Genomic DNA, 14,508 nt, shown 5'->3' with positions numbered 1-14,508 from the left:
GGTGAGCTGTGACATCAGCGTGGTTAGCACCGCGCTATTGTCTACAGATACAGTGAAAGATGGAAACAAATAGAGCAAAACCTGTCATGCCTGTTCTGGTTCTGACCCTTATCGGCTCTATGATGAGTGGCAAGTCATGCTACCTTTTTGTGCCTCGGTTTCCTTACTTGTAAAAAAAAGGGCTGTAGCTTTTTATCAAAAATGACTTGGGGGGGGGGGGGCGGCCAGGTAGCACAGTGAGTAAGAGTACTGGCTCCAGTGTCAGGATGACCTGGAGATCGAATCCCGGGCTCAGACACTTAGCACCCACCCAGAAACACCTGGCCGCCCCTAAGCAATCGGGGTTAAGTAACTTGCTCAAGGTTACCCACCCAGAAACACCTGGCCGTGTAACCTTGAGCAAGTTACTTAACCCCGATTGCTTAGGGGCGGCCAGGTGGCTCAGCGAGTAAGAGCACTGGCTCCAGTGTCAGGATGACCTGGATCAAATCCGGGCTCAGATACTCAGCACCACACCCAGAAATAACTGGCCTTGTAACCTTGGGCAAGTTACTTAACCCCCATTGCTTTAAAAAAAAATGACTTGTGGGCATATGCATATTGCAAACATTATTTTCTGTGATCAGAAAATGGGGGATGGCTGGCTATGTACCAAGAGCCAGGACAATAGCAGGACCCACACTGGAAGGCCTCTGCCATACTAAGTGGAAGTTTCAAAGAGAATTTATGGAAAGACTGAATGAAGCAAGCTGGTAAACTGAACCAAGAAAGGGAGTGCCCTCATTGATGGCACTGAAGTACTGAATATTCATAATGCCTACTGTGAGAAAAGGATGCTGTAAACCATGAGCATCGATAAGGTGAGTTATTACATTTGTTTTTGAGTGTAGCAATGATACACACATGGGTTTTGAACACGTGATACAATCCCAATGTAGTGAAAGGAATGAGTTTTCTATTGCTATACAACTTCAATATCTGAGTGTTTTAAATACATGATTTTAGAGGGCAACCATTTCTCCTACATAAGAGATGCAATGGAAACCCTTCAACTCCCAATGTCGTGTCAGATTTGGGGACTTCTCATAACAGATGTTAAATGTTTTCATACTATCTGTTTTGGGAAAGTTATGACCTATATATCTAAATGTGCTAAACAACAATCACGATTCCATGTATGTCTTACTTTGCTGAGTTTCTGGAGAGCTGGATATTACTGCAAAAGGGAACAGGCGGGCTATAGATTGCTGTTATGAAGGACTATGGGAAGCATTTTCCCACAGGAACCTTGCCTGCCTCTAGGCAGCTCAAAGAAGCATACCTGCTCAACTTGCTATAATGCTTTTTTTGGAATATTCCATCCCCCCCCCATGCAGCCACTGAGTCTCAATGACTCTACTTTGGAGACTTTCACTAATCTCCCAATTTGTACCACCTTCATTTGAGTCATTTTTCTCTTCTCCAGAGATTATGAAAAATTCCACTTTGCTCTCACTGGGGAAGGTGTTGCATCATAGACTGAAGACTCCAAATGTCCACATGAACAATAAAGAACACTTGGGCCAAATGAGAAAAATTCAGAGAAATGAATCAATTATTCAACAATTAAAATGGAGCCATATTGTACCTTCAAAGTTATTTCATGACCGAAGAGCAATTTCACATCTTTTAAGGGGCTGGCATAGAACACTGCTTGTTCCAAGTGATAAAGAATTTAAACTCAACATGTCATTCCTGGCTAGGCTAGTCTCCAATGCTCATTTGATGATATTTCAACGAGCTATGGAGTCATTCAAATAACAATATTAAATCTCTTACCCGATGGCGAAGCCAAAGAAACTGTGCACAAAAGAGGTTTCCCTCCTTTAGCTGAAGATAGATATCCTTCAGAATATCTTCATTTTTCAGAAATTCAATCCAACCCATTCCACTGGGATATCAAATAGAAAAAAATAATGGTTTGTCAGGAAAGGATTAAACATATGCCTAAAAGGGCTAACTAACATCATTACTCTAGAACATAAATTACACATGGGATACATGGGGGGTAGCTAGGTGGTACAGTGAATGGATAGAGCACTGTCTGCAATCAGGAAGATCTCAGTTCAAATCTGACATCAGATACTAAGTGTGTGATCCAGAGCGAGTCACTTAACCCCTAAATGCCTCAGTTCCTTAGCTGTAAAATGGGGACACAATGGAGAAGGACATGACAAACCACTCTAATATCAGTGCCAAGAAAACCCCGGGGATTTGAGGTGATGAAAAGTCGGGCATAACAAAATGACTCAACAACCACATCTGAAAAGGGCATTTAAACAAAACCAGAAGGAGAACTAATGGAAACTTAGCAAGGAAAGAGATAAAAAATATGGGGAAATGTGGGGAGAGAGAGAATTCAAGCCAAGGATTCAAAAAGAATCTTTGGATTAATTTCTTCATAAGGCATTCAGGTGACCATTTAGCAGGAAATCAAATCTTCTATATACCCTGAGCCATCAGAAAGCAAAGTCTGTTTTTACAACATGACTTCATGAAAAAGCTTTGCATGACTATCAATGTATGACCTCTATGGGACTGCTTGCCAATCTCAATGGGGGGGTGGGGGGGAGAGGGACAAAGGGAGAGAATTTGAACTCAAAGCTTTAGAAACGAATGTTAAAAACTGTTTTTACATGCAAACTGGGGAAAAACAAAATACTAAATAAAAGTTTAAAAAAACTGATTCTGCTTTCCTTTACTAGCTTATAGTAAATAAAAACGATTCATCCCATTGATGATAACACACCATAGATTTGATGCATAACTTAAAACTTAAAAATTGGTGAAAACATAAACCTGAATTTTTCTGGTCCAAACGCTCCATAAAAAGTAGCCAACTTGGCACGGGCCTTTAATACCTATAATGGAAGTAAGATAATACACACGGTTCCCATACCATATTAGAAATTTAAACATAGCTACCAAAAAGATAGAGTATTTCAAAAGCCTTGGATCAAAGGCAGACAGACAAATGCACAAACACACACTTAGAGAAAACCTACACTACAAGTCTAACTCTGATGCATCTTTGTGCTACAGAAGTGAGTTCAGGTTCTTAAAACTATGTTGGTGAAACAAAATTTGGCAAGTTTTTGCAAAGCTGGAACGACTTTGGATGTGGGTCCAACGAAGGGACAAATGTATATTATACCAGGTCATCCCAGCTAAACTTGGAGATTCACCACCAGAATGGGCATCAGGGTGATGAATCTTTTAATCTTTTAGCAATAGCAATTCTTTAAAACCAGCTACTCGCTAGTCTGAGAGTGGGCTGATTCCTTAGTTAGTGGAAGAAGTGATCACTGTGATAAATTACAGATCACTAAAAGATGTATAAGGGGTGGCCAGGTAACACAGCGAGTAAGATAACCGGCCCCAGTGTCGGGATGACCTGGGGATCGAATCCGGGCTCAAACACTTAGCACCCACCCAGAAACACCTGGCCGTGTAACCTTGAGCAAGTTACTTAACCCCAATTGCTTAGGGGCGGCCAGGTGGCTCAGCGAGTAGATAACCGGTCCCAGAGTCAGGATGACCTGGGGATGGAATCCGGGCTCAAATACTTGGCACCACACCCAGAAATAACTGGCTGTGTAACCTTGAGCAAGTTACTTAACCCCAATTGCTTTAAAAAAAAAAAGATGTATGAAATGCACATCTGAATGTGTATGTACTCATACATATACACATGTTAACGTATTTTTGTAATTTACATATTTTGTAATTTATATTTTATGTAATTATGTAATTTACATATTGAAATTACATAATTTGTCATTTACATATTCTATATACTGGTGAAATAACATTACAATAATTAATACTACTTAGAAAATGTTGATATAATAAAATTATTTCTTAGTCCACTAAGTACAATGTCATCTTAACACAATGTAACATGCCTAGTATCTCCTTGAAATGATATTAAATGGCACATGAAGTATAAAGTAATTGCATGGCCCCTTCAAAGTCACTTACTTTAGAGTCTCCACATTGATTTACATAAAAGGGCTTAGGGCAACAACTGAGCTAGGGTGGGCCGGCTGTTTTGTTGAAGATAATATCAGTAGGGAAGATCTGCCGAGCAAGTATCATTATTATGGCTACACAAAATGTGACTGATCCTTCTGGTCAACCACGGACCACAATAGGAGAAAATCAGTGTTCATAAGCACTAGCACTATTTCTCAGCTGGAAACAAACATAAGATTACTTATAATAATTAACCAAGTTATGTCAGACATTTGAAAATAAATACTCTTTATTTGATGTAAGTGTAAATTTTAAAAGGATGTCAGAATGTAAAGTAAATCTTATTTAGCAAGAAATATTAATTTAGACAAATCGAATACTGTTTGCATACATTACTCACCTCTGTTAAACTATCTGAAAAGGCAGCAGTCGTTTTATCTTCTTTCTTCAAAAGCTAAGACAAGTGAAAAAGAAACATACAAAGTTAGAGGAGCATGTGTCCAAATTAAAACTTATATGATATTTTCCTGTCATAAGAATCTTTGGGGGGGGGGTTAAAAGTATTAAAGAAAACTTTTCCTTAGTTGACATAATTGTTCTTAGTTCTGTGCTAAAAGAATTGAAGTTAATAACCTAACACTGTTTAAAGAGACATACACTGTGTTTGTCCTTCATTTTTCAAGAGGATTGATGACATCACAAGGTAACCCCTTGACTTGTAAGTGAACTAGACTGAAATGGGGCAGAGCTGCACAAAGTCGTCAGCCTCACTCCCTCTTCCAGGGTCATCAAAGTCCAATGGCAAGAAAAAAGTCAAGACAAGTGGCAACGGACCAGGATGCAGTGGTGTCCGATCAAGCTCTGAGCCTTCATGGTGATTGGAACAAACTGTTCTCATCTACCTGAGAAGTTTTCACATGCTTGGGTTCAAGGTCTGTCAGTTACCCTCAACTGGCTTAGCCTGTCTGCTGAGACCTTTTCCCAGGGTGTGACTGCTGCATGTGCTACAGCTTCTTGGAGCCGCAGGTGAGAGTTAAATGAAAGGTGGACACCAAAGGTGGATGAACAGCCCTGAAAAGGGTTTGGCGAGCCCTCACACCAGAGGTAACAGTCCTCTAGGAACACCCCATACACCCCAGAGGGACACATATAACAAAGGAGGAAAAGAAAATGGAGGGAAGCTTACTCTGACTTTGGCATAATTCAGCATTTCCTGAGTTGTCTGGAAGGTTGGCCACTGAGCTTTCAAGCAGTAATCCACCACAAACCAGTCATCCTGTTTTATAGACGACACGCTGTCAGACTTTGAAACTCTTTAGATGAAGGTCTCTGGGTTAAAATACACTAAATATATAGTGTGAACAACAAACCTTGATTTTACATAAACTTTCTTTAGCTTCGTCCACAACTTGATGCCAAACTGCTGGCCCGTGGGTGCCGAATGAACACAAAGCCATCCTTTCCAAAAGGTCATTTGATTTTACCTTATAAACAAGCTGTTAAATGGATAAAACAATTGTAGCCTATACAGTGACATTAACACCAAACATATCTTAAATAGTTAGGGAACTCCCTTCCAGCATTTCTTAGTGGCTTTAAAGCAAAGGAGACAAACTCACAGCACTTAGCCAATGCTGACTGCCAAAAAAAAAAAAAAGGGAATAGGGAAACATTTAACAAAATAAATTAAAATACCACAACACAGTTTGTAGTTTTTTTCTAACGATGGCTTCAAAAAGCACAAATTAACATTATCTGTATTGTGTAGTATTTTTATTGGGGGTAAAAGAACCCCAACACTTGAGTATCTGTAAGAAAACTGATGTAATTAAGAACAGCCATACTGCCATGTTTTCCTGCTTTAATAAGTGCTGAGGTTTTAAAAGCTGACAGTGCAATTCTGCTTCACTGCTAATCTTCAAGGTATGTCAACATTTTTTTTGCTTTTTGGAGGGGGAAGGCAGGGCAAGTGGGGTTAAGTGACTTGCCCAAGGTCATATGGCTAGTAAGTGTTAAGTGTCTGAGGCCGCATTTGAACTCAGGTCCTCCTGACTTCTCTATTCACTGTGCCACCTAGCTACCCCAATGTCAACATTTCTGTGCTAGCTAAAAAGAGCAGCAATTCCTGGGTCTTCTTTGTGTGGCCAATGTCACTCCTAAGAGGCCAAACTTAAGTTCTTTGGTTCAGATAGCCAGAAAGAGTCCAGAAACACAGAGAAGCCACTGAGGCCACTCTTTCCTTGGCCAAATATGGCCCTCCTCTTCTATTCAGCTTTTCCTTGAGGTTCTCCTGGGAGAGAGAACTCACAATGCTCCCAAGGCACCTCATTGCACTTGGCCAGCTCTAATTGCTAGAAGGTTTTCCCAAACATCCAAACTCGATCTGTCTCTACAAGTTCCACCCATTACTGTTCTGCCTCTGAGGCCCAGTACCTGAACATCCAGTCCAAAACTGATGGCAAAGTTTTCAGCTTCCGTAAACTTGTGCTTATGAAGTAATCTACTCAATCTGGGAATTAGAAAAGAAATACAGTAAAATACACAATATTTGTTAATTAAATATTGTTAACTAGCTAACTAAAGACCATTTCATCAATCAACATGAAAAGGAATTTACCGGTTTTCGGGTAAGGCTTCTGTTAGACACCTAAGTACTACAATGGACACCGAGCCTTCAGGGGAGCTGAAAACAACAATACAAATCATTAGAAATACCCCTCTAGTTCCCTGCTCAGGAGAAAGGCAAATTCAGACTGCCTGAAGAAATGCAAAATATTACCTACTTGTGGTCATTTTTGTAAATTCCTTCCAGGAGGTAAATTGTATCCTGCAAAAATCAATCAATCTGTAAGCACTGATTAAGCATCTACTATGCTTGGGGCACTGCGCAAAACATTGGGAAAACAAAAATAAAAATGAGATTGGCCCTGCCCTCAAGGAGCTTAGACTGTTGCCAGAGACACATGAACACTAGGAGCAGATGAGGCTAGGAGGACAGAGAAGCAGGAAAAACAAAAAGTAACTATGAAAAATTTAAATAGAAATGACAAAAATCTATCACTTCAACCTCTAATTTCTATAAATAAGGGAGAAACTTAAATAAATATGCTGGCATTCCAGGAAGTAATTTAATCTTAATTTTGCTTTTCATTTTGAAGGGCTGATATTGTCTTGGACACACAGGGAAGATTATGGCAATCAGTAAAGATTTTTATTAATCTGAAACTAAGCCAAAAATTCGGTTGCATTCCACTTGGAGCATAGACTATCAATATTTTTAAAGCAAGGGCTCTTAAGCTTATATTCATGAAGTTGGATTATAAAAAAATATTTATTTTGATAATTGTATTTCAGTTTAATTTATTTTCTTTGTAATCCTGTGTAACTGATCTCAGGCATTTAAAAACCTGATTATGAGAAGGGTTTTCCTAAACTGTCAAAGGGGTCCACAACACAAAAAGATTAGGAATCGATTTAAAAGGGTTTTCTGTTCAAGGAAAGGTGAGGTGGAGGGAGGGGGGAGAGAGAGAGAGCGCATGCATGTGCACATGTGTGTGCGCGTGTGTGCGCACACGCCCCTGTACACACACAAGCACACATATATTAACTTACTGAGCTGATTCCCATCCTAACAAGTGAAGAAACAGCAGAAACTTCCAAAGAATAGAGCAAGGTCATTGTCGGTAGTGAATAAACCATGAGGTTTCTCATCTTAACAAAGAGTAAGATCAAAAACAAAAAAAAGAGAAAAGGGAAAATAATTCACTTCATTACCATCTGATCCAGAAGATAAAGCACAGATCTGCTAAAAGTTTAGTTGGGCAGGAATTATTATGGGATGTTTCTTTAAATGTGTAGGTCCCCTAAAAAGCATTATTTCCTTAGGTACAATTTCCAGTATTCAGTACATACGTAACAGCAAAAATTTTATACTGGAGCTCCATGATAGCTCATTGTTATTAAGTTGGATATATATTAATCAAATTGAATCTCTCTCCAACAGTCACCAATAGAAAAAACTTATCATGACAGCTGATAAGATGGAATCTATTGGTCTTACTTCCCAACATAAGAATTACAAGGTTCTGCTTAAAGCACTCATACTTATAAAGTATCACCTATTTTCTGACATATATTTTAAGATACAGAAAAATCATAATCATAATCTCAGCTTCAGAAGGAAAAAAATAGTTCTGTATTAGTTGGGGTTTGCAATACATATTTAAAATCAGACAGCTGGGTTGATATGTTGGGCACTAATTAACATCATTTTTAAAGTTCTGCTAATGATGTTTTTCAAGATTGACCCATAACAGGAACTAGGTCATCAAAAATATCTTTACCTGATTACTGGAAGTAGTCAGAGCTATTAACTTCAGATTGATAATGCCTTGCCTAAAAAGGAAAAAAGAAAGGACACTTTCATTAAGTCAAGTAACTAATCTTTGCCAACTGTTGTATATATTAGAAAAAATGTTATTTCCAGTCTGAAAACAAAAACTTTCTCATTTAAAAGGGCTCAGATCAGCTTGTAAATCACCATGCTAATACTATATGTTTCCTCATCTGATTCACAGTTCATTCGACCACGTGGCATGTCACAGAACTCATCTATTTGCCCCATCCCACTTTCAAAAAAGATGACTAATAAAGATGAAAATGGGCACATTGCTAGAAGGTATCAAGAACCCCCTCACTTTAATTTAGGGTCCAATTTGGCACTTGTCACAGAATAGTGACTGACTGAATCCTACCCACCTTAAGTTCCAGACTGAGCCCCACATCCTGCCCCTCAAATTTTCCCAAGTACCACAGCCTACACTGGAGTTTGAGCTTTTCATCTGGGAAACTTAATCTTCTACTTGTTATCTGTATCATTAATGTAGAGATGCAGGAACATAATTCTAGAGCTAGAAAGGACCTAAGAGATCACACAGTTCAATCCTCTCCTTTTACCTATTTATTTAAATATAGCCTTGATTACACCCAATAGAAAATGTGAACAACACACAGCTAAATACCCTATACTCTCTCTGCAAAATTCTCTCTCTACAAGGGAGCTATGCGGCCCTCTAGTCTTACAAGATCACCCCATCCCCTCTCAGAAGGGACAGAATTTAGGGTTGCCAAGGAGGCCAGCAACCTTTCCGCTGGTAAGCTCCATTAGTCTTGTATCATAAAATAGCCCTTCGGACTTGGAGCACTAAGTCACTTTAACCCTATTTGCCCATTTCCTCATCTATAAAATGAGCTGGAGAAGGAAATGGAAAACCACCCGTTTCTTTGGCAAGAAAACCCCAAATGGGATCATGAAGAGTCAGATATGACTAAAAAACAACTGAATAACAACAAATCACATATACACCCACCTCAAATTGAGACAACACCCTTATTTTAAAGGTGAGCAAACAAGAGGTCCAGTAAGAAGTAATCTATCCAAGTCACATACAATTACTAAGTAACAGAGATAGAATCCAAAACTCTGACTCTAAAGCTGGTGTTTCCAGATATTATAGATCCCAAACTGATGGGCACCCTCTGTTTCTAGTCCCTTTCCACCACATGAAAGGCCACTGTAAGTATTTTTTACACATGGATCCTTCCTTCTTTGATCTCTTAGAGTATGGACCTAGGAGTGGTATCACTTGATTCATGTACCTGTTTTCCCACAGCCCCTTCAACATTTGTCATTCTCCTTTAGCCCCAGTCACAAAGGAGCATTTGGAAAGCAGGTGCCACAGTTAAATGAACTGTCAAAGAGAAGGAAAGGGGGAAGGGCTACGTAGAAGAGAAGGAATCCATGATATGCTTCCATTTACCAAGTGACTGATGAAGAAGAATCAGCCTCTGTGGTGAGAATAAAATCTTCAAAGCAGGTAGAAGGCCAGTTCCATACAGGAATTAGAGTATAAATGTCCCATAAACTCAGTATATTCTATTAAAAAAAGAGAGAGATTGAGATTTTACAATTTAAGATTTATTTTTGTATACTGTAATAAAAACAATGAACATTTCTAAACTCTGAGAAAGTAGATATATCTATCTACAGCATTTATAGCTTTCTTTTTTGTAACCATATACTCATTTCTATTGAGTGCATAGGTTAACAGGGATCCCAAATTTTACAACAGCACTTTAAGAAGAGGTATATGACCAGATACGTACAGAGGTATCCAAAATAAAGAGCAGATTGTCTGTAAGTTGCATCTTCTTCACACCTACAAAAGAAAAGATGCAGGAGAGTTCCAGTTGGATATTCTATAGGATGACCATCAATATGCTTTTTCATACATTTACTAAATATCAGAATTACACAGGAGAATATGTCTGCCATGAAAAGGAAACGTTAAGCTTTGTCATTTAATTAGATCCAACATTGATGAGACAATTTCACTCTGACCCAGAACATAAGCTAACCCTTTCATAATGGTCACTCCAAAAAAAGATATTCCGATAGTCATTTGTCCCTTCCCCTAGTTTTTGAGGCAACCCCCAAAAGTGAAAACGAGGAGCAGTAATGAGGAAAGAGGGAACTCTAAGGTCATTACAATTAAGTCACTGGAAATTTATAACAAATAATTTTATATCAAAAACTTGTCCTTGTTAAATACATCTCTTCATAAGTAACGAAGTTGTAACATCATTGTGTTTACCCTCTCCTCATGTGGATCTCAATGGGGTTACGGCCAACCTGGTGATGAGACTCACTTGGTCTCCAGGTGACAGGCAGCCAGTCCATCTACAGGTCTGTATAAGAAGCTATTCTAGGCTGAAAGGACATGCCTGAGTCTGAACTCTGCTGATACGGGCTCTCTTCACAACAACCTCAGTGTGTCTTCAGCTCCTTACTACCATATCCAGTCAGTTTCCAAGTCCTGTCACTTCTACCTTCACAAAATTGCTTGCTTGTATATGGCTCTTTCTCTTCTCTAACACTGCCCCCACCTTGGTGCAAGCCTTCAAACCTCATGCTTGAACTGCTGCAATAGCTGCGGATGGGTCTGCTTGCCTCCGGTCTCTCCCACTCCCATTCATGATCTGCTCAGCAGACTAAACCCTCTTCCTAATAATGTGTGGATCTAACCATGCCATACTACTATTTAGGAAACTCCAATGGCTCCCCATTACCTCCAGGATCAAATAGAAAACCCTTTGTTTAACATTCATAATTTGGCCCCCCTAACTTTCTAGCCTCCTTACATCTTCCTCCCACTCACGTACTCTTCAATCCAGCAACACTGACCTCCTGCCTGTTCTCGAACAACATCCTCCATGTCCTGTCTCTGGGCACTTTCCCTGACTGTCCCCCCTGCCTGAAACGCTCTCCCCTCCTCATCTCTGCCTCCTGGCTTACCTGGCTAACACTTAGTGCTGGTGCCTCCCATGTGAAACAAGTCCCACTTATCCTGTGTGTCTCTTGTATAGACACAGTTGGTTGCATGGTGCCCCCCCCAGCTGACTGTGTGCCCCTTAGGACAGGGGCTGTGGTTTCTCCCTTTCTTTGTATCCTGGGTGCTCAGGGCAGTACCTGGCACATAGCAGGTACTGGCTTAAGTTGCACTGAAGGAGGACAATAACAAATGCCAACAGCAGCTTCATTACATTCCTGCTTTACCTTTAATCATGTCTGAATCGATAAAATTCTTAAGAGCTGCCCCTTTGCTCTCAGGATCTAGCTCCCATTTAGAGAGTGCAAAATGACCAGTTCCCTAAAAGAAAAAGAGGAAAAACGATAGTATCATTTGCAAATTTGCTTCACAAAACTGAAAACCACTAGAAAAAAGTCTGGTAATGTAATCTGTAGTCATCGAAGTTCAATTAAGATTTTGTAGACAATAAAAATGATCATATCCTATGGCTTTATTATTTTAGTTTGCTTTCAAGTACATCGAAAGGGAATGAAATCCCACAGGTGAATTGTTTATGTGTGTTACCCATGTCTATCTATGGAAAGAGAGGAACAAGAGACAGAGAAAAACAGAACAAGCAAAACAAAGGAAAAGAGACTGACTCAAACAGAGACACAGAGAGGCCACCAAGAGGGGGCCTTGTAGGCCTGTGCACAGCTTTTACCTGGGGGTGCTTTGGTTCTGCCTCTGCGTGACAAACAAGAGGAAGAAGCACACACTTTCTGGAGGTTCCTCCAATAAGATGACTTTATCATTGATCTCACTGGGATCTTAGATATTATTAAAGCAGTCTAGAATATTACGTAAGCGCTTAGCACAATGTTCTCAAATGCTGGTGAATAACAGGTTAAAAAGATACTTCTGGTACTATCTACAAGCTGAGATCTAGGTTATCGAACGATACGAACTATCAGCTGCGAAGTATACAAGGTTCCTTAACAGAAACAACTACAGAAATCATTTTAACAATTCAAATAGCATTAAGATCAAGTGATGCACAAAATCAAAAGAGAGATTCTTTCCAAAGGGGGTCATTAGAGCCAAGGAGGTTGTTCTACAAAGAGACGGGAGAGATCCCCTTCGAAGGGAAAGGTTCTCCAGATGCTCCTGTTTACAAGAATTATTTACAGCTTTATTCTAGTTGCCTCGAACCTCAGACTGCTTCAAGGGCCTTCTGGATGTGACCAAGGGACACTCAGAACTTATCAGTCTATCAATCCACCCAGGAAGAATGTCATTGAGATACTTCATTCTCCCAGGATGGGCACTAATGAGACAGAGTCAGAACTGAGTAAGAAGAAGAGAGGGAATTATCAGCAGTGCTTCCAATGATCCTAAGTTCTTCCTCGACAAAAGTCCAGTTTTTTAACATGAAAATTCTCCTAGCTGAATAGGCAGGGATGATATTTAAAAAATAAAATTAAGAGGTGAGAGAGGAATATAATGAGAGGAGATGAGGAGAGACAGAATAGGGTAAATTATCTCATAGAAAAGAGGCAAGAGAAAACTGTATATAATGTATTATATGGAGGGGAGAAACAGGAAGGCAAAAGGGGTCAACTTTACTATCATTAAATTTGGCTTAAGAAGGAGATAACATATACACTAAATTAGGTATCTTACCCTACAGGAATGTAGGGGGGAAGGGGATAAGAGGAGGGATGATAGAAGGGAGGGCAGACTAGGGGGGGAGGGTAGTTAGAAGCACACACTTTTGAAAAGGGATAGGGTCTAAGGAGAAAATAGAATAAGTGGGAGGCAGGATAGGGTGGAGGAAAATATTGTCATTCTTTCACAATATATCCACTATGGAAATGTTTTGCATAACTACACATGTACAGCCTATGTTTAATTGCTTATCTTCCCAGTAAGGGTGCATGAAAAGGGAAGAAGGGAAAGAATCTGTAATTCAAACTTTTAAAATAAAATGTTTTTTAAAAAATTATTATTATTATTATTATTTTACATGCAACTGGGAAATAAGATATATAAGCACTAGGGTATGGAGATCCATCTCGCCCTACTGGAAAGTCAGAGGGGGGATAGGGGAGGATATAGGAGAGAGCGGATTGGGGGAGGGGGTATTCAGTAGGATCACTGTTTTGGGGTGGTGGGTAAGGGACAGGCAGGGAGGAAATTTGTAACTCAAAATCTTATGGAAATGAATGTTGTAAACTAAAAATAAACATAAAATTTAAAAAAATTCTCCTAGGAATGTGCCATGGCTCAATTCTAGGTATGCGCAGAAGAAATGACAAAGGATTGTATCGCAAAACATGTGATCACCAGAAAGAGAGATGAGACAGACAAGCAAGAAAAGTGAGAGACAACAGATAAGCCATCTCGGCATGACACTGCTTCATACCCAGGAGATGCTAAAAGACCCAGAGAAAGAACTATGCTGTGTTAGGCAGGGCTGCTAGGGAATAGTCGTAGAAAAATATGGACAAAAATAGCTCAGGACAAGAGGCAAAGATGTGCTTTGATCTGCCATGTTTCATTAAGAGCAGTATCTGCACCAATTAGATAAAAAATCCAGCAAAACAATGTCAAAGGGACATAAAAAAAAATGCTTTCATTAGCAAATACCACCAAAAGTGTGTATGACCAATATGGCAAACTGAAATGCTGACATTCTATTTATAAGATTACTTTTGCCCCTCCCCATAAATACAATCATGTTAGTTTTTAAAATACAGAAAATTTAAGACCTATACTGTCAGAAATTAAAATGCTGTGCGTTATTCTATATATTACAGAATTTTTGTCATATTTATATTATTTTTTGAACCATTTCTTTCTGTTTATTGGGCAAGAATTAAGCTTATTTTGCCCAATTTCCTGTTTTTGTTTTTAAACAAATGAAAGGGTTGTGAGCAAGAAGGGTAACTTGAGCCCATGGGGAAAAAAAGCAAAGAAAATCCCAGGCAGGGACTAAATCAATGACCTTGGCCTCATTAGCACTGCCCTCTAACCAAATGAACTAGACAATGAAGAAATTAAATTGAATCAAAAATCCAAAGCTAGTTTTGCTTTTCAAGTTTGTTTCAAAGCTGTAACATCTTCTGATTTTCCAATTTACATT

The 14,508-nt window shown here is 39.3% G+C and overlaps 1 protein-coding gene across 3 annotated transcripts in view; it reads right to left on the bottom strand.

Annotated features, from left to right (window-relative positions):
• KNTC1 (kinetochore associated 1) overlaps positions 1–14,508 on the bottom strand; it is an 87,667-nt gene that overhangs the window by 61,481 nt on the left and 11,678 nt on the right. For all 3 annotated transcript variants that reach the window (XR_011167106.1, XM_069081465.1, XM_069081464.1), the window contains exons 9-21: positions 11,630–11,723; positions 10,180–10,232; positions 9,834–9,949; positions 8,358–8,409; positions 7,627–7,725; positions 6,798–6,841; positions 6,632–6,697; positions 6,448–6,523; positions 5,385–5,510; positions 5,201–5,290; positions 4,415–4,468; positions 2,839–2,900; positions 1,819–1,930 (exon numbers count right to left, since the gene is read on the bottom strand). Coding sequence is in view for 2 of the 3 variants with exons in the window: in XM_069081465.1 (XP_068937566.1) it covers positions 1,819–1,930; positions 2,839–2,900; positions 4,415–4,468; positions 5,201–5,290; positions 5,385–5,510; positions 6,448–6,523; positions 6,632–6,697; positions 6,798–6,841; positions 7,627–7,725; positions 8,358–8,409; positions 9,834–9,949; positions 10,180–10,232; positions 11,630–11,723 (1,044 nt within the window). In the remaining variant the exon portion in view is untranslated. The remainder of the gene's footprint in view (positions 1–1,818; positions 1,931–2,838; positions 2,901–4,414; positions 4,469–5,200; positions 5,291–5,384; positions 5,511–6,447; positions 6,524–6,631; positions 6,698–6,797; positions 6,842–7,626; positions 7,726–8,357; positions 8,410–9,833; positions 9,950–10,179; positions 10,233–11,629; positions 11,724–14,508) is intronic.

Source organism: Petaurus breviceps, unplaced genomic scaffold, assembly GCF_028583685.1.
Source record: "Petaurus breviceps papuanus isolate PSGF00001 unplaced genomic scaffold, PetGlider_PUasm1.0 99, whole genome shotgun sequence".
Taxonomy (NCBI): domain Eukaryota; kingdom Metazoa; phylum Chordata; class Mammalia; order Diprotodontia; family Petauridae; genus Petaurus; species Petaurus breviceps.
This window is presented reverse-complemented; position numbering and strand designations above follow the sequence as displayed.